Below are 20,422 nucleotides of genomic sequence, written 5' to 3'. Positions count from 1 at the left end.
ACAGACATTCCAATTCTCTTCAATGCATTGTAACAAGGGGAACATTCCTCATTTCGTTTACTCTTATGAATTGAATGGACCCCAAATCCTGGTTATTAAGAGATATTTGATAAAATAATAAAAGTTTGATTGAAGTGCCTGTTGTGGGAAAATGTACAAGGTTTAATTTTGAAATGTGGTTGAAATGTGGTTGAAATGTGGTTGTGCTCGAGCAGTTTTTCCCTCGTTATTGTCATTCAGACAGATCTTATGGAGCTGTTAATAACCTGTCTGAAATGTCCAGTTGATCAACTACTTGTCATGTTAGCTAGATAGGCAAACCAGCTAACTTAACCATCTGAAATCTAGTCATCATCCAGATCACATGACCAGAGGCCTCAACCCCAGTGCACCCCCCCCCCCATTCATTTTGTTGAGTCAGGTATCATATGAACACAAGGCATGTCACAATGTGTAGAATGGCAGGAAATGAGCTTTTAAAACAGAACAAAAGTCTCTCCACTAACAAGAGGGGTGTGACCAGTATGGGGGTCAAATGGGGTCGCTCGGTGAGGGTTTTGTTACTACGCTGATAAATTACAATATCTATCCTGACCTTTGACATTAGTGTGAGCTGATCTTCTGAAACAGGAGTAGAGTACCACTACTCTACAGCATCTATTAGAAGGGGGACTGACAGTGACAGTGTGAGCTGATCTTCTGAAACAGGAGTAGAGTACCACTACTCTACAGCATCTATTAGAAGGGGAGATGACAGTGACATTGGGTGGTCCTTCTGTAGCTCAGTTGGTAGAGCATGGCGCTTGTAACGCCAGGGTAGTGGGTTCAATCCCCGGGACCACCCATACGTAGAATGTATGCACACATGACTGTAAGTCGCTTTGGATAAAAGCGTCTGCTAAATGATATATATATATACACACACACACACACACACATTAGTGTGAGCTGATCTTCTGAAACAGGAGTAGAGTACCACTACTCTACAGCATCTATTAGAAGGGGGACTGACAGTGATATTAGTGTGAGCCGATCTTCTGAAACAGGACTAGAGGACCCCTACTCTACAGCATCTATTAGAAGGGGGACTGATAGTGATATTAGTGTGAGCCGATCTTCTGAAACAGGACTAGAGTACCACTACTCTACAGCATCTATTAGAAGGGGGACTGACAGTGACAGTGTGAGCTGATCTTCTGAAACAGGACTAGAGGACCCCTACTCTACAGCATCTATTAGAAGGGGGACTGATAGTGACATTAGTGTGAGCTGATCTTCTGAAACAGGACTAGAGGACCCCTACTCTACAGCATCTATTAGAAGGGGGACTGATAGTGATATTAGTGTGAGCTGATCTTCTGAAACAGGACTAGAGGACCCCTACTCTACAGCATATATTAGAAGGGGGACTGACAGTGATATTAGTGTGAGCTGATCTTCTGAAACAGGACTAGAGGACCCCTACTCTACAGCATCTATTAGAAGGGGGACTGACAGTGATATTAGTGTGAGCTGATCTTCTGAAACAGGACTAGAGGACCACTACTCTACAGCATATATTAGAAGGGGGACTGACAGTGATATTAGTGTGAGCCGATCTTCTGAAACAGGACTAGAGGACCCCTACTCTACAGCATCTATTAGAAGGGGGACTGACAGTGATATTAGTGTGAGCTGATCTTCTGAAACAGGACTAGAGGACCACTACTCTACAGCATCTATTAGAAGGGGGACTGACAGTGATATTAGTGTGAGCTGATCTTCTGAAACAGGACTAGAGGACCCCTACTCTACAGCATCTATTAGAAGGGGGACTGATAGTGATATTAGTGTGAGCTGATCTTCTGAAACAGGACTAGAGGACCCCTACTCTACAGCATCTATTAGAAGGGGGACTGACAGTGATATTAGTGTGAGCTGATCTTCTGAAACAGGACTAGAGGACCCCTACTCTACAGCATCTATTAGAAGGGGGACTGACAGTGATATTAGTGTGAGCTGATCTTCTGAAACAGGACTAGAGGACCACTACTCTACAGCATCTATTAGAAGGGGGACTGACAGTTACATTAGTGTGAGCTGATCTTCTGAAACAGGAGTAGAGTACCACTACTCTACAGCATCTATTAGAAGGGGGACTGATAGTGATATTAGTGTGAGCTGATCTTCTGAAACAGGAGTAGAGTACCACTACTCTACAGCATCTATTAGAAGGGGGACTGACAGTGATATTAGTGTGAGCCGATCTTCTGAAACAGGACTGGAGTACCACTACTCTACAGCATCTATTAGAAGGGGGACTGATAGTTACATTAGTGTGAGCTGATCTTCTGAAACAGGAGTAGAGTACCACTACTCTACAGCATCTATTAGAAGGGGGACTGATAGTTACATTAGTGTGAGCCGATCTTCTGAAACAGGACTAGAGGACCCCTACTCTACAGCATCTATTAGAAGGGGGACTGACAGTTACATTAGTGTGAGCTGATCTTCTGAAACAGGACTAGAGGACCCCTACTCTACAGCATCTATTAGAAGGGGGACTGATAGTTACATTAGTGTGAGCCGATCTTCTGAAACAGGACTAGAGGACCACTACTCTACAGCATCTATTAGAAGGGGGACTGACAGTGATATTAGTGTGAGCTGATCTTCTGAAACAGGACTAGAGGACCCCTACTCTACAGCATCTATTAGAAGGGGGACTGATAGTGATATTAGTGTGAGCTGATCTTCTGAAACAGGACTAGAGTACCACTACTCTACAGCATCTATTAGAAGGGGGGACTGACAGTGATATTAGTGTGAGCTGATCTTCTGAAACAGGAGTAGAGTACCACTACTCTACAGCATCTATTAGAAGGGGGACTGATAGTGATATTAGTGTGAGCTGATCTTCTGAAACAGGAGTAGAGTACCACTACTCTACAGCATCTATTAGAAGGGGGACTCACAGTGATATTAGTGTGAGCTGATCTTCTGAAACAGGACTGGAGGACCCCTACTCTACAGCATCTATTAGAAGGGGGACTGACAGTGATATTAGTGTGAGCTGATCTTCTGAAACAGGAGTAGAGGACCCCTACTCTACAGCATCTATTAGAAGGGGGACTCACAGTGATATTAGTGTGAGCTGATCTTCTGAAACAGGACTGGAGGACCCCTACTCTACAGCATCTATTAGAAGGGGGACTGACAGTGATATTAGTGTGAGCTGATCTTCTGAAACAGGACTAGAGGACCCCTACTCTACAGCATCTATTAGAAGGGGGACTGACAGTTACATTAGTGTGAGCTGATCTTCTGAAACAGGACTAGAGGACCCCTACTCTACAGCATCTATTAGAAGGGGGACTGATAGTGACATTTAAAGAAATGGGGCACTTCACTTTTTATAATTATTTTATTGAATCCAATCATTTGAAGATGCATCTTAAAAGTCACTGACAAGAGGTCCATTGCATCAAAACGCAAATTAAAAATGTTATATTGTTCGGTTGCTTTAAAAAACAAACAAGTCCCTGATTTAACACGTACAGCAGATCACTCAGATGGTAAAAGTCAAAAGGTCCGTTCTGATCGTCATCTTTGACTCCCGATCCTGTTCCTCCAACACCACGTTTTCTGTTTCACTTCCACAGCAAATAACTCAAGACATTAAATGCTTGTTTAGATCAGTGCATTTGAACTCTACACAAATCTACATTTCTAGTTTAAAAGATGTCAGAAAAGCAAATGGAAACTTGTGCAACTTTTACAAGTAGTGGCTTTCCCCACACGTGGATTTAGCCTGTCTAAAATCATAACATCTCGATCCACTTTTAAAATGTACCGCAAAACACCCTAAAACATTGACTGCTTCCCAATTCTCCAAATCCATGACAAGTAGTGTGCAGAACAAGTGTACACTTCAGGAAAAGGGTAGATGATGGATAGTGGAGAAAGAGGACGTAGCCAATGGTTGTAGTTCTACTTGGACTTAGCGAAGCCCACCCTGTTGTTGTCACGGTCGAACACAGTGTAGTATTGGCCAATGAATACATCTCCCAGGATCCACAGCGGCCCGGCTGGGGCGGGGATGTCCAGGCCCATGAAGCCACTCAGGCAGATGGTCTTACCAGCCTGGCTCTCCTGGAGTGGGGGAAGGAATAGACGCAGTCAGACGCAGAGCAGAAGGGGGAAGGAATACAGAGACGCACACAGTCAGACGCAGAGAAGAAGGGGGAAGGAATACAGAGACGCACGCAGTCAGACGAAGAGCAGAAGGGGGAAGGAATACAGAGACGCACGCAGTCAGACCCAGAGCAGAAGGGGGAAGGAATAGACGCAGTCAGACGCAGAGCAGAAGGGGGAAGGAATACAGAGACGCACGCAGTCAGACGCAGAGCAGAAGGGGGAAGGAATACAGAGACGCACGCAGTCAGACGCAGAGCAGAAGGGGGAAGGAATAGACGCAGTCAGACGCAGAGCAGAAGGGGGAAGGAATACAGAGACGCACGCAGTCAGACGCAGAGCAGAAGGGGGAAGGAATACAGAGACGCACAGAGTCAGACGCAGAGCAGAAGGGGGAAGGAATACAGAGACGCACAGAGTCAGACGCAGAGCAGAAGGGGGAAGGAATACAGAGACGCACAGTCAGACGCAGAGCAGAAGGGGGAAGGAATACAGAGACGCACGCAGTCAGACGAAGAGCAGAAGGGGGAAGGAATACAGAGACGCACGCAGTCAGACGCAGAGCAGAAGGGGGAAGGAATACAGAGACGCACACAGTCAGACGCAGAGCAGAAGGTGGAAGGAATACAGAGACGCACACAGTCAGACGCAGAGCAGAAGGGGGAAGGAATACAGAGACGCACACAGTCAGACGCAGAGCAGAAGGGGGAAGGAATACAGAGACGCACACAGTCAGACGCAGAGCAGAAGGGGGAAGGAATACAGAGACGCACAGAGTCCCAGATCGTGTCCAGTAAGCACCAAACAGTTTGAAACAGAGAGGTACTAACTTGTTCATTGCTGAAATGCTCATTTTTATTTTCTGTTGCATAATGTTTTGCTACGGTGTGCACGAATGAACAAGAGCCCGATATGTAAATTACCAAACGACAGAAATACTAACATCGTAGCCAACAGAGGGACGGTTTGTAAGGAAAGTTCAATGGGCCATTATTACGCAGTAATAATTGTTGAAATAACAATTACATTCTGAGACAAGCATTCAAATCAATGTACGTGGTCTCCCATGGTTCTGAGAATGGCTTAGTGAACTAAACAATGGCCTGTTCGTGTGGTATAATGACTGACTGAGCGAACACTGTTGCTATGATTGTTGAATTAGACTCTACCGCCCTCTGCTGGATATCTGGATATCTGCACCCCCCTGCTGCTGGATATCTGCACCCCCCCCCTGCTGCTGGATATCTGCATCCCCCGCTGCTGGATATCTGCACCCCCCCGCTGCTGGATATCTGCACCCCCCTGCTGCTGGATATCTGCACCCCCCTGCTGCTGGATATCTGCACCCCCTGCTGCTGGATATCTGCACCCCCCCCTGCTGCTGGATATCTGCACCCCCCCTGCTGCTGGATATCTGCACCCCCTGCTGCTGGATATCTGCACCCCCCCCGCTGGATATCTGCACCCCCTGCTGCTGGATATCTGCACCCCCCTGCTGGATATCTGCACCCCCTGCTGGATATCTGCACCCCCCTGCCGGATATCTGCACCCCCCCCCCTCCCGGATATCTGCACCCCCCCTCCCGGATATCTGCACCCCCCTCCCGGATATCTGCACCCCCCCTCCCCGGATATCTGCACCCCCCCTGCTGGTCTGCACCCCACCTCCCCCTGCTGGATATGTGCACCACCCCCTCCCCCTGCTGGATATGTGCACCCCCCTGCTGGATATCTGCCTCAACATTGTTTTTCTCAAAGTAAGATGTCCAGTAGATTCTCCAGATAGAGACAGAGAGGAGAGAAAAAAATAAAGCCAAAGACTAACCTTGAGGACGTACTGCTCTGCAGTCAGACTGTAGGACTGTCCTCCCAGGTTGAATGTGATGACAGGCATGGTGGGAATCTTATCACAGTTCACCATGTACTGAAACAAGCGGAAACAGTCAGTGAAGGCGCTACTGTATTCAGGAAACAAGTAGAGTAGAGTTCTAAGTAATAGGAGACTGGCCAGGGCAAGAGGGACTTCATTTAGCTGTAGTCGGGGACCACAGTGTGGAACTAGAGGAGGGGGAACGTAGCTGTAGTCGGGGACCACAGTGTTGAACTAGACTAGGAGGAACGTAGCTGTAGTCGGGGACCACAGTGCTGAACTAGAGGAGGAGGAGGAACGTAGCTGTAGTCGGGGACCACAGTGTTGAACTAGAGGAGGAGGGGGAACGTAGCTGTAGTCGGGGACCACAGTGCTGAACTAGAGGAGGGGGAACGTAGCTGTAGTCGGGGACCACAGTGCTGAACTAGAGGAGGAGGAACGTAGCTGTAGTCGGGGACCACAGTGCTGAACTAGAGGAGGAGGAACGTAGCTGTAGTCGGGGACCACAGTGTTGAACTAGAGGAGGAACGTAGCTGTAGTCGGGGACCACAGTGTTGAACTAGAGGAGGAACGTAGCTGTAGTCGGGGACCACAGTGTTGAACTAGAGGAGGAACGTAGCTGTAGTCGGGGACCACAGTGTTGAACTAGAGGAGTAGGGTTGATCCTGTGTCTTACCTCTCCCTGGATGAGTGGTGTTGCTCCGATGGCCTTCTGCAGGGCCTTGACCTCGGCCGCGGGGCCGGTGATGAGGGACGTGCCGGTGTCCACGATGGCCTCACAGCCTCCCTTACACAGACTCAGCTGGCTCCCCACACCCATCCTGTACAAACACACAGGTTTGAATCCAGCTCTCTTGGTGGGAGGGCTGCATAGTTACACAAGGTAACAATAGATCTGTCCTCGGAGCAGTAAATGCCTTTTCACAAGCCCTATTTAAAACACGAAACCAATAACTCATTTAGGTTTACAGTTCCCTCCCGACACAGTGAAAACAGCGTTGATTTCATTCATGCTCGCAGTCCACAAAACTGAATTTTGCAGAATGCAGTTACATCTAGACAATACTTTAAAACAAGACAAAACAATATAAAACATTCAATTCAATTAAAAAAGCCTCCAGGTGATTTTACTCGACCAGCTCTGTGTTGGTGATGACGTCCCCACGACCCTTCTGGATTCTTCTCAGAGCTTGAATTGACATTTTGTCGTCTAGTGGATTCTTCTCGGTGCTTGAATTGACATTTTGTCGTCTAGTGGATTCTTCTCTGAGAGCTTGAACAGAGTTCTTTGCCTTTTCAATTTGGTTTGTGATCATCAAGATTAAATCATGGAGTCTCCACAGGTCTCGTTTTTGTCAACCGGTTTTAAACCTGGGTGGGATTTGACGAGGGTCTTGGTAGGTAGATGATTGAAATCCCCACATAAGACAACACCTGCTTCAGGTGACTTCAACTTCAGAGTCGATGGTGTTGATGAGATCATCAACGGCTTCCTGTTGCAGTTCCTTCTCATTGGCCGCTCCGGGTGCAGCTGTATCCAGACACACACACTTCTCTTTAGGTCCGCCCGTCTCCTAACCTGGGGACTATAAACACATACGGCCACTCTTCCTTTCACATTAAGACAGATTTCTGTCCTTTCTGAACAGCCTCTGTTTAGAGACTCATCTGGAATGTTCTCCATGTGTCCATGTTTCTGTTAAACAACCAACTTCTGTCCTGGATAATGTGAGCAAAAGTTCAAACTCATCCACTTTGTTTTGCAGAGATTTAGAATTGCAGGTTAGCATATTTAGCAGACAGTGGGGAGGTTTAGCATCTTATGCTTTCTTAATTGCAGTTAAGACTCGGTCCCTTGGCACGTCTACATGAGACCGAAACCAAGAGTGCAAATCTTTGTTTACCTCGACCGGCCTTGGTTCCTCTAAGAAGGCTTCTAGCTCGCAGAATGTTGTTTTCCGGAAGCTTCGGTTTGACGTGTGGAGCGAAGGGTAAGGTCGAAGGGTAAGGACGAAGGGTAATCACAAAATGTTTGTGGTGTCCATTTCACCTGCTCAAAAAAGTCCTCAAAAAAAAGTTGAATAAACTGAATAATTCTGACACAGAACTGACCACAGACATACTAATATAGTGTCCACCAACAGATGGTTAATGTAGAAGGAGACTCCACCAGAACTACCACAGAGATACTAATATAGTGTCCACCAACAGATGGTTAATGTAGAAGGAGACTCCACCAGAACTACCACAGAGATACTAATATAGTGTCCACCAACAGATGGTTAATGTAGAAGGAGACTCCACCAGAACTACCACAGAGATACTAATATAGTGTCCACCAACAGATGGTTAATGTAGAAGGAGACTCCACCAGAACTACCACAGAGATACTAATATAGTGTCCACCAACAGATGGTTAATGTAGAAGGAGACTCCACCAGAACTACCACAGAGATACTAATATAGTGTCCACCAACAGATGGTTAATGTAGAAGGAGACTCCACCAGAACTACCACAGAGATACTAATATAGTGTCCACCAACAGATGGTTAATGTAGAAGGAGACTCCACCAGTACTACCACAGAGATACTAATATAGTGTCCACCAACAGATGGTTAATGTAGAAGGAGACTCCACCAGAACTACCACAGAGATACTAATATAGTGTCCACCAACAGATGGTTAATGTAGAAGGAGACTCCACCAGAACTACCACAAGCAGAAGTGGCAGCACAAACAGGAGAAGGAAGAGAACTCACCCGTCCATGTGGATCTGCCAGTAGGCCTGGCGGCTGACGTCGAGGTACTGGAAGTCTCCACTGTAGTACTTAGGGTCAGTTCCTCCCAGCAGGAGCTCCCCGCCGGGCTCAGAGTCTGGGTTCCTGACACACACAAACAAGACCAAACAGTCTTTTTACTATTTATATAATAATGTCTTTGCAGAGCAGAGACAAACTCAGACTTGTTGTGCTAGTTTCCTGGATACAGATTAAACCTGCTACTTTGAGGCGTTTTGGTAGGCCGTCATTGTAAATCAGATTTATTTCTTAACTAACTTGCCTAGTTAAATAAAAATAACCAACTATTTCAATAGACATGGGGCTGTTTAGTTACAGTATAGGCTCATCTTATCCATGTCCAGGAAACAAGGCCTAAATCTCCAACAAGGACTCCGGAGCCAAATAGGTGAGGCACTCCTCTACGTCTCACCTGTTGAGGTAGAAGGAGAACACGTTCTGCTCTACTTTCTTCTGGCTCATGATGTTGTCGAACGGCGGAGCGACCCCGTCCACAGAGATACGGGGGTAGGCCATGCCCAGGATGCCGTCAAACTTAGCAGCGATGAAGGCTACGCCAGGCTGCTTGATGGCCTCACCGAACCCCTGGTCCTCTATGGACAGGCCTCCAATCTACCAGAGAGATGAGCAGTACAGCCATTATAAACACTATGGACAGGCCTCCAATCTACCAGAGAGATGAGCAGTACATCTATTATAAACACTATGGACAGGCCTCCAATCTACCAGAGAGATGAGCAGTACATCTATTATAAACACTATGGACAGGCCTCCAATCTACCAGAGAGATGAGCAGTACATCTATTATAAACACTATGGACAGGCCTCCAATCTACCAGAGAGATGAGCAGTACATCTATTATAAACACTATGGACAGGCCTCCAATCTACCAGAAAGATGAGTGTTTATAATAGATGTCCATAGAGGAGCAGTACAGGCCTCCAATCTACCAGAGAGATGAGCAGTACATCTATTATAAACACTATGGACAGGCCTCCAATCTACCAGAGAGATGAGCAGTACATCTATTATAAACACTATGGACAGGCCTCCAATCTACCAGAGAGATGAGCAGTACAGCCATTATAAACACATCTATAGACCGTCAGGTCTCCAAACTGACACCTAACAGAGAGATTTATTTTTTATATTGTCAAATAAAATAACATTTCAGGCAGAAAATTGGAAACGGTGTTAAAAATCATTAAGAACAAAAAAACAGCCTTAAAAAAAGGGCATTGTTTTGGAGAATAGTGACAATGGATTTGATTTATACAGCAACGTTTCAGAGGTCTATTTAAACAAGAGTGTAACCTTGGAACATACTGAACCTCGTGCACCTGTCTTGGCTGAGGTACTATCGTGCACCTGTCTTGGCTGAGGTACCCAGACAGACTGCCAGACCCATACTGGAACCTACCGTGCACCTGTCTTGGCTGAGGTACCCAGACAGACTGCCAGACCCATACTGGAACCTACCGTGCACCTGTCTTGGCTGAGGTACCCAGACAGACTGCCAGACCCATACTGGAACCTACCGTGCACCTGTCTTGGCTGAGGTACCCAGACAGACTGCCAGACCCATACTGGAACCTACCGTGCACCTGTCTTGGCTGAGGTACCCAGACAGACTGCCAGACCCATACTGGAACCTACCGTGCACGTGTCTTGGCTGAGATACCCAGACAGACTGCCAGACCCATACTGGAACCTACCGTGCACGTGTCTTGGCTGAGGTACCCAGACAGACTGCCAGACCCATACTGGAACCTACCATGCACCTGTCTTGGCTGAGGTACCCAGACAGACTGCCAGACCCATACTGGAACCTACCGTGCACCTGTCTTGGCTGAGGTACCCAGACAGACTGCCAGACCCATACTGGAACCTACCATGCACCTGTCTTGGCTGAGGTACCCAGACAGACTGCCAGACCCATACTGGAACCTACCGTGCACGTGTCTTGGCTGAGATACCCAGACAGACTGCCAGACCCATACTGGATGGCGAAGGCCGTTCCGTTCTTCACATACGTACTGGACTTGGCACCGTTATACTTGTGGTGAAGCACTGACAGACAGAGAGAAGAGAAGTGTCACTTTAAATCTGTCAAACATGGCCAATATCAATAGTTCTATAACCTAGAAGGAAGAACACGGTGAAGCATTTTGAGAGAGGACATTTTGCTCCTTTGCACCCCATTATTTCTATCTCTACTTTGCACATTCTTCCACTGCAAATCTACCATTCCAGTGGTTTACTTGCTATATTTTATTTACTTTGCCACCATGGCCTTTTTTGCCTTTACCTCCCTTATCTCACCTCATTTGCTCACATTGTATATAGACTTGTTTATACTGTATTATTGACTGTATGTTTGTTTTACTCCATGTGTAACTCTGTGTCGTTGTATCTGTCGAACTGCTTTGCTTTATCTTGGCCAGGTCGCAATTGTAAATGAGAACTTGTTCTCAACTTGCCTACCCGGTTAAATAAAGGTGACCTGGCCTACCCGGTTAAATAAAGGTGACCTGGCCTACCCGGTTAAATAAAGGTGACCTGGCCTACCCGGTTAAATAAAGGTGACCTGGCCTACCCGGTTAAATAAAGGTGACCTGGCCTACCCGGTTAAATAAAGGTGATCTGGCCTACCCGGTTAAATAAAGGTGATCTGGCCTACCCGGTTAAATAAAGGTGACCTGGCCTACCCGGTTAAATAAAGGTGACCTGGCCTACCCGGTTAAATAAAGGTGACCTGGCCTACCCGGTTAAATAAAGGTGACCTGGCCTACCCGGTTAAATAAAGGTGACCTGGCCTACCCGGTTAAATAAAGGTGATCTGGCCTACCCGGTTAAATAAAGGTGATCTGGCCTACCCGGTTAAATAAAGGTGATCTGGTCTACCCGGTTAAATAAACAAATAAAATAATTTAACTAAATGGAGGAAAGGCATTTGGCAGAAAGAACAGACAAAGAATAAAAACAGAGGATTCTTAGAAACAGATTAAGCATAGAATTGGACTAAGAGGCACATACAGCTCGTTAATATTCATGCCGCTTATAAAAACCAGTGTTCTGGAAGTGAGTAGGTCTTTCTAGCTCGTCACGTGTGTAGGAGTCAATGGCCCATTCCCCAAAATGCAACCCTAGACCCCTACGGACTTGTGTAGGATCTGCGAGGACGTGACAACTGTATCGATACATGTGGGATTGAGTCAGTGTAGTGTCGACTTACAGCAGGCGATGTCTGTGAAGGAGCAGTGGATGGAAGGGATCCACAAGTTAGAGGAGCCTGTATCAAACACTACAGTGAATGTCTGGACGGGAGTCCCCAGGCCGATCTCACCGTAGTACTGAGCCTGGAAAACACACACACAAAAAACAACTGTGGTTTCTAGGAGCCAATCAAACGGCTCCCGGACTAGAAAGCAGGAAGTAGGATCTTTACATTAAAGTGGACTCCCAAACTGGTGGAGGACAGAGGCCCAGTTTCAGCTGGTTCTTCATATACCTATTCCCTCAGAAGAACAAGCTCTACTATGCTTTGGTCACGTTGTAGGGATACAGTGAAGGCAATCCCTGCCAACATGTTGAGCTGAACACATCTGGCACCATCTACCTACACGTGTCTGTTCATGCACGTCATGCGAGTAGTTCAGTCCATTCTACATCCAAGACTGATAGAGAAGTTGGCTCTGCCAAGTGTCAAACGGTTTATCTGAAGTAAAACAGGTCAGAGTGATCTCTTCTCCTCGTCACGCTGTTGAACATACAAGTCAGCTAACCTTCTGTTCAAGAGCAAATAATAACTACACAGTTTAATAATTACACAGAGTCAACTTCCCTCTTTCTAGGACTCCAATCTACCATTTTATATCTTCGGTCAATCCAATAGGTCTCAGTGATTTATCTTCTCCTAGTCACGTTCTAACAGTCAGCGAACCTTCTGTTGTAAGCAGAGAATGAACGATTACTCAACACGATGACTCAACTTCCTTTTTTCTAGGACTCATAGGAAATGAAACTCTTCAGTCAATTCAATCCTCTTGAGAGACTGCTTGATCACTTCATTGTGATTATATTAGCAATCTTAGTGTGTGCGTACCAAAAAGGATCTACTCCCTATATAGTGCACTACTTTTGAGCAGAGCCTTGTTGGGGAATAGGGGGCCATTTGTGGACACAAAGCTTTCTCCTATTAAAGAGCTGACTATTGAAAGGACAACAGGTTCATTCATTCACTGTGGTTGTATTGTGGTTGGTTGATATCGAAGTGGTTTGATGTGAAAGTTTCAATTACTCTGCAAGATGTTATGAAGAGTCTGAAACCATTCCATGTTGAAAACGGTATTCAGTCACAGTTCCAACTTTTCAAGCTTCATAGGAGGATTTACGTGACATTTTATATGGTAGATGTGTGTGTGTGTGTGTAACCTTGTACCTACCGTTGGATTAATCTACATACCGCAACTCGTTTTCTGTGAGAGTCTAGGAAACAGTGTAAACCACAACCTTTTCCTGTGTGTGTGAACATCCCTCAGCTCAGTGGAAGGAACTATCAGAGTCCCGGACAAAAACACTCAGAAACCAGAACGATTACTATACCGTGTAGGAATCTTTATCCAATGCTGATATCATGAACACTCATTGGCCAGTTTATTAGGTACACCCCTCCATTCACAGAAATGGTTCACTCCTACAGACAGTGAGTCAGGTGGCCATGGCTTGCTATATAAAGCAGGCAGACTGGCATTGAGCCATTCAGTTACTGTTCGATGGAACGTTAGAAATGGACCTAGACCTAAGCGACTGAGCGTGGTATGAGTCAGTGCCAGGCACGCAGATTCCAGTATCTCAGAAACATCCGGCCTCCTTGGCTTTTTACGTACGACGGTGTCTAGGGCAGGGCTAGCCAACCCGGTTCTTGGAGTGCCACAGGTACTGCAACAAGGCACCACACCTGGTCTTCCAGGTCTGTTAAATCAAAAACAGGAAGTGCCCGCGGCATGCCAGGACCAGGGTTTGTCTAGCCTGGGTCTAAGGTTTCCCCGAGAATGATGCGACAAACAAACAAACATCCAGACAGCAGCAGTCCTGTGGGTGAAATCAGCTCGTTGATGAGAGGTCAAAGGAGAACGACAAATCGTGCAAGTTAACAGGCGTGCCACTGTAACGGATGTGAAACGGCTAGCTAGTTAGCGGTGGTGGTGTGCTAATAGCATTTCAAAATCGGTGACGTCACTCGCTCTGAGACCTTGAAGTAGTTGTTCCCCTTGCTCTGCAAGGGCCGTGGCTTTTGTGGAGCGATGGGTAACGATGCTTCGTGGGGTGTCAGTTGTTGATGTGTGCAGAGGGGTCCCTGGTTCGAGTCCGGGTAGGGGCGAGGGGACGGTCTAAAGTCATACTGTTACGCCACAAACAGACGAATAACGGCGCAGTACAACAGTGGTGTGCAGAACGGCATCTCGGAACGCAACACTCGTCAGCCTTCGTCACAAATGGGCCATTGCAGCAGACGACCACACCGGATTCCACTCCCATCAGCTAACAACAACAAGAAGCAGCTCCCGAGGGGAACACATTAACCAACACCGGATTCCACTCCCATCAGCTAACAACAACAAGAAGCAGCTCCAGAGGGGAACACATTAACCAACACCGGATTCCACTCCCATCAGCTAACAACAACAAGAAGCAGCTCCAGAGGGGAACACATTAACCAACACCGGATTCCACTCCCATCAGCTAACAACAACAAGAAGCAGCTCCAGAGGGGAACACATTAACCAACACCGGATTCCACTCCCATCAGCTAACAACAACAAGAAGCAGCTCCAGAGGGGAACACATTAACCAACACCGGATTCCACTCCCATCAGCTAACAACAACAAGAAGCAGCTCCAGAGGGGAACACATTAACCAACACCGGATTCCACTCCCATCAGCTAACAACAACAAGAAGCAGCTCCAGAGGGGAACACATTAACCAACACTGGATTCCACTCCCATCAGCTAACAACAACAAGAAGCAGCTCCAGAGGGGAACACATTAACCAACACTGGATTCCACTCCCATCAGCTAACAACAACAACAAGAAGCAGCTCCAGAGGGGAACACATTAACCAACACTGGACAGTTGAGGAGAGGAAAAGAGTCACTTGATGACAGAGGCAGGATTTGGCGTAAAGCAGCAGCAGCAGCAGCAGTCCATGGCCCAGTCTCCTGGTGTCAACAGTACAGGCTGGTGGCGTTGGTATAATGGTCTGGCCCCGTCTGGCCTGGTGTCAACAGTACAGGCTGGTGGTGTTGGTATAATGGTCCAGTCTCATCTGGTGTCAACAGTACAGGCTGGCGGCGTTGGTATAATGGTCTGGCCCCGTCGCCTGGTGTCAACAGTACAGGCTGGTGGCGTTGGTATAATGGTCTGGCCCCGTCTCATTTGGTGTCAACAGTACAGGCTGGTGGCGTTGGTATAATGGTCTGGCCCCGTCGCCTGGTGTCAACAGTACAGGCTGGTGGCGTTGGTATAATGGTCTGGCCCAGTCTCCTGGAGTCAACAGTACAGGCTGGTGGCGTTGGTATAATGGTCTGGCCCCGTCTCATCTGGAGTCAACAGTACAGGCTGGTGGCGTTGGTATAATGGTCTGGCCCAGTCTCATCTGGAGTCAACAGTACAGGCTGGTGGCGTTGGTATAATGGTCCCGTCTGGCCTGGAGTCAACAGTACAGGCTGGTGGAGTTGGTATAATGGTCTGGCCCCGTCTCAACAGTACAGGCTGGTGGAGTTGGTATAATGGTCTGGCCCAGTCTCAACAGTACAGGCTGGTGGCGTTGGTATAATGGTCTGGCCCAGTCTCAACAGTACAGGCTGGTGGCGTTGGTATAATGGTCTGGCCCAGTCTCAACAGTACAGGCTGGTGGAGTTGGTATAATGGTCTGGCCCAGTCTCAACAGTACAGGCTGGTGGCGTTGGTATAATGGTCTGGCCCAGTCTCAACAGTACAGGCTGGTGGCGTTGGTATAATGGTCTGGCCCAGTCTCAACAGTACAGGCTGGTGGAGTTGGTATAATGGTCTGGCCCCGTCTCGCCTGGTGTCAACAGCACAGGCTGGTGGCATTGGTATAATGGTCCCGTCTCGCCTGGTGTCAACAGCACAGGCTGTTGGCGTTGGTATAATGGTCCCGTCTTGCCTGGTGTCAACAGTACAGGCTGGTGGCGTTGGTATAATGGTCTGGCCTGGTGTCAACAGTACAGGCTGGTGGCGTAATGGGGTGGGGAATGTTTTCATGGCACACGTTAAGTCCCTTGATACCAATTGAGCTACATGCTATGCCCCAAAGAATTTGAGTTGTTCTGGATGCAAGGGGGGGGGGGGGGTCTGACCCAGTACTAGATGGTGGCCTAAAAAAAAAACTAGAGTGTACAAGGCCTTATTTTTTTTCTGGTGTTCAGATTAAACTACATAAACACAAAGCCTAGTCGATTTGCCGAGGATAAACCGTACATTAGGTCTACAAATTGACAGCTGATCAGGCTCAGGGAGCTTAGAAGATCAGGCCTTCCTTGCTCTCAGTCACCAGTCATATGACCGACTATTCCTAGTTCCTGTTCGGTCACACAGAGAAAAGACCCAACACTGATGGGAAGCTGAGTGACTAGTCATATGACCAACTATTCCTAGTTCCTGTTCGGTCACACAGAGAGAAGACCCAACACTGATGGGAAGCTGAGTTACTCGTCATATGACAAACGTTCTTGTTCCGTCACACATAAACAAACAAATCTGATTACCCAACTTTAAAAAATAGGGAAATGTGAAATCAGAAGGGATCTTCAATCTTCCCTTCAGGACAGAGAGGGGGATTGGGCTTGGCCTTGAAACGCTACTAATTCAGCTAGCTAGGAGGACTAGAAGGAAAGGCCGGACTGGCGACAACAGATTCTTTGTTGGATTTTTTCCTGGCCTGCCTGCTTGGCTTTTAGCTTGTGCTACAGTGCATTAGGGAAGTCAAGGGTGACCACTCCATTGGCACAGGTCACCTACGTTCCAAATGGCACCCTACTTCCTATTAAAGTGCACTACTTTTGACCGGGGCCCATAGCACGGCTCTGATCAAATGTATAATATAATAATAATAAATGCCATTTAGCAGACGCTTTTATCCAAAGCGACTTACAGTCATGTGTGCATACATTCTACGTATGGGTGGTCCCGGGAATCGAACCCACTACCCTGGCGTTACAAGCGCCATGCTCTACCAACTGCACTACGTAGGGAATAGGGTGCCATCTGGGACGCATCCCACGGGTAACTACTCCACTCCCAGGTCCCTGGTTAGTAGCGACTAGAGGATCTACTTACATCCATAAAGTTCTTCAGGGTTTCTGGAGTGGGTTCATTACTGGAGGAGGGGAAGCCCAGGTTGTTGTACTTGGTGTGTTCCTGCCCGGCCAACAGCTCTTCTGCTGCCCTGCCCGAGTCCGTCAGGGTACGCCTGATGGAACGGAACTTCCTCAACGGAATTCTGTGGGAGAGAGAAGAAGGAGGGGACGGGGAAGAGAGAGATACAGGGGGAGGGAAAGAGAGGGAGACATAGCGAGAGATAATTTATTAGAGAACTCCTTTGAAATGGTTAGCCAGCCCTGAACAGTTGGTAGGTCAAGCAGAATCTCAGCAGGTCTACTGGTCAGCCCTTTCTAGGATCTACTCAACCAAGTTCCTGCTGGGAAAGAACTTCTGAATAGTTACAGGTCTCCTAATCTCAGACAGACACAGTGAAGAACACTAGTGCCAACATCCTTTGCAAGCTATAGAAGAAGTGCTGCATGTAGCAACCTAGCTATGTGTAATATCTGTTTTACAAGGACACTGCCAAATGGGAAACATGAACAATGTAACAATCAATGAGGCATACACTAATCATGACTATCGTTATCAGACAGGTTAAGGCCAGTTTATTACTTGGTCTAACGCCATGTCTGTAGACATTTATAATGGGACAAGTGTCACTGGTCTGCACGACACTTTAGAAAACAATTATCGGCAACTGTCGCAACGTCCGTTGTCGTGGTTACCGGGCAGCCACAGCAACCAGACCAAATCTTACTGTGACAAATTGATGCAGGAGTTATAAAATCCTCCGATTGAATGACATTTTTATTTCATCCCACCAATTCTCTGTAAGTTCACCACTACTTTGTAAATAATGTTGTGGGTTTAGTTTCCTGTAATAATGAAAAAAAAAAATTAGCTAAAGTTAAGACGTAAGCTATACTATGGTCATTAACGTTATTTGAACTAGCTAGCTAACGGTAATTAACTAGCTAGCAACGAACCAAAACATTGTTTAGAAAATAGCTTTTAGTTGCCTGGCTTGCTAGGTTTCCATTAATTCACTTTTGAACGGATGGGTTTATTTTTGTTAACATAGAGAAAGTCTACAATTTGGAGCACCGGGCTGCTGTGCTGATTTAATGCTACAAGTTTGATATAATATAATGATCTCGCTACGACAGTTGTTACTACATGAAACACGGTCTGTAAACCAGCCTTTAATCTAATGTACTACTGCATGGACACAGGTCAGACGGTCTGTAAACCAGCCTTAATCTAATGTACTACTGCATGGACACAGGTCAGACGGTCTGTAAACCAGCCTTAATCTAATGTACTACTGCATGGACACAGGTCAGACGGTCTGTAAACCAGCCTTAATCTAATGTACTACTTGGAATCAGACGGTCTGTAAACCAGCCTACTACTACTGCATGGACACAGGTCAGACGGTCTGTAAACCAGCCTTAATCTAATGTACTACTGCATGGACACAGGTCAGACGGTCTGTAAACCAGCCTTAATCTAATGTACTACTGCATGGACACAGGTCAGACGGTCTGTAAACCAGCCTTAATCTAATGTACTACTGCATGGACACAGGTCAGACGGTCTGTAAACCAGCCTTAATCTAATGTACTACTGCATGGACACAGGTCAGACGGTCTGTAAACCAGCCTTAATCTAATGTACTACTGCATGGACACAGGTCAGACGGTCTGTAAACCAGCCTTAATCTAATGTACTACTGCATGGACACAGGTCAGACGGTCTGTAAACCAGCCTTAATCTAATGTACTACTGCATGGACACAGGTCAGACGGTCTGTAAACCAGCCTTAATCTAATGTACTACTGCATGGACACAGGTCAGACGGTCTGTAAACCAGCCTTAATCTAATGTACTACTGCATGGACACAGGTCAGACGGTCTGTAATCCAGCCTTAATCTAATGTACTACTGCATGGACACAGGTCAGACGGTCTGTAAACCAGCCTTAATCTAATGTACTACTGCATGGACACAGGTCAGACGGTCTGTAAACCAGCCTTAAATCGCGTTTGGGATATTGACCTTAACTATTCTATTTTGACATTGTCACAAAATGTTTGCCTGGGCGAGAAACTTAACACTCGCTAATGGAAAACAACAAACACTTTGCGACTTGATCAAATGTAATTAACGTCACTTTCTAGCCCAAGGTCGTCTTCACTATTCATTCAGCAAAGTAAATATTCACAAACCTAGCTAAGCCTATCTATGTTGTAATACTAGCTAGCTATTTGACTGAGGACGTAACTGGTGGCTCAACTGTTTTCTAGCTGACAAGCTAGCTCGGCTAATATAACTTGACTTTACTTACCGGACGAGTGCATCAGATGCCAAAGCAAGTGCCGCGAAAAGACACAGGTATAAAACCTTCATTTTACAGCTGCAATAACTTTAGCTACAACCTGATCCGCCAGCACAATGACTGGACAATTTGACTTGAGATAACAACAGAATTTTATCACCTGACTGTGTCGACGTCGAGTCAAAATCATGTGATGATGGGTGCGTTCCAGGAGTTAAGGCAGCTGCGCATGCGCATTGCCAATTGGTGCGTTCCAGAAACACACATTTGGCGCAGACCTGCGCTGAATATAATAGATTTACAATGTCTGCAAGAGCGTTTACGGTCTTCAAATGTGTATTTCTTGAACACACCCAATCCGTGCTGTCATGCTGTCAGAGATGGGCGTGTCTATCAACTTGTGGGTCCAGGGACTACAGTTGAAAATTAGCCAGCTGGCTAAAACCAGCACTTTTACTGAAATGTTGATTAATGTGCACCAGTGGAGGCTGCTGAGGGGAGGATGACTCATAATAATGTCTGGAACTGAGCGAATGTAATTCTACTGATTCAGCTCCAGCCAATACCGCCAACCTCCTGTCATGTGGATAAGAGCGTCTGCTAAATGACTTAAATGTAAATGTAAAATGTAATGTGCTCTGTCCCTGCAAAGAATAAACTCAATAAAGTCAAGTGTAAAACCAAGACACAATGTATCGTTAATCCAGACCAGAATTTGACATAAATATATTTGATATTTGACACTGTTTGCAGACAATAATATGGTCTTGATGGCTTTGTACTGCATAGGCTACAAGTCATGTATATTGTGGGACTGGATAGGAAATTTGAGGATAGGATAGGAAAGGATAGGATATATCAGGATAGGATAGGATATATCAGGGTAGG

The 20,422-nt window shown here is 46.5% G+C and overlaps 1 protein-coding gene across 2 annotated transcripts; it reads right to left on the bottom strand.

Moving 5' to 3' along the window:
• Positions 1 to 3,384: 3,384 nt before the first annotated feature.
• On the bottom strand, positions 3,385 to 19,708 carry LOC124019880 (cathepsin D-like). Of its 2 annotated transcripts, XM_046335321.1 has the most exons (9): positions 19,544 to 19,703; positions 17,209 to 17,371; positions 12,080 to 12,203; positions 10,796 to 10,914; positions 9,256 to 9,455; positions 8,805 to 8,927; positions 6,720 to 6,864; positions 5,999 to 6,097; positions 3,385 to 4,131 (listed from the first exon to the last, which is right to left on the bottom strand). In XM_046335321.1, the coding sequence occupies exons 1-9, from the start codon at positions 19,603 to 19,605 to the stop codon at positions 3,970 to 3,972; spliced, it is 1,197 nt and encodes a 398-aa protein (XP_046191277.1). In that variant the 5' UTR covers positions 19,606 to 19,703; the 3' UTR covers positions 3,385 to 3,969. The 2 variants fall into 2 exon arrangements, with proteins under 2 accessions (XP_046191277.1, XP_046191278.1); XM_046335322.1 differs by lacking the exons at positions 3,385 to 4,131; positions 5,999 to 6,097 and adding an exon at positions 6,126 to 6,633 and having other exon boundaries at positions 6,677 to 6,864; positions 19,544 to 19,708.
• Between the last annotated feature and the right edge of the window lie 714 nt (positions 19,709 to 20,422).

This window comes from Oncorhynchus gorbuscha, unplaced genomic scaffold (assembly GCF_021184085.1).
Source record: "Oncorhynchus gorbuscha isolate QuinsamMale2020 ecotype Even-year unplaced genomic scaffold, OgorEven_v1.0 Un_scaffold_714, whole genome shotgun sequence".
Lineage (NCBI taxonomy): Eukaryota > Metazoa > Chordata > Actinopteri > Salmoniformes > Salmonidae > Oncorhynchus > Oncorhynchus gorbuscha.
The sequence above is the reverse complement of the archived record's forward strand: the minus strand, read 5'-3'. Positions and strand labels throughout refer to the sequence as shown.

Excerpts from the sequence above, each read along its gene's own strand:
- LOC124019880 (XM_046335321.1), bottom strand. The coding sequence starts at position 19,605 with ATGAAGGTTTTATACCTGTGTCTTTTCGCGGCACTTGCTTTGGCATCT. Across the intron at positions 17,372-19,543 it reads GCATCTGATGCACTCGTCCG|AATTCCGTTGAGGAAGTTCC; the intron begins GTAAGTAAAGTC and ends TCTCTCCCACAG. Across the intron at positions 12,204-17,208 it reads CCCTGAAGAACTTTATGGAT|GCTCAGTACTACGGTGAGAT; the intron begins GTAAGTAGATCC and ends TGTGTTTTCCAG.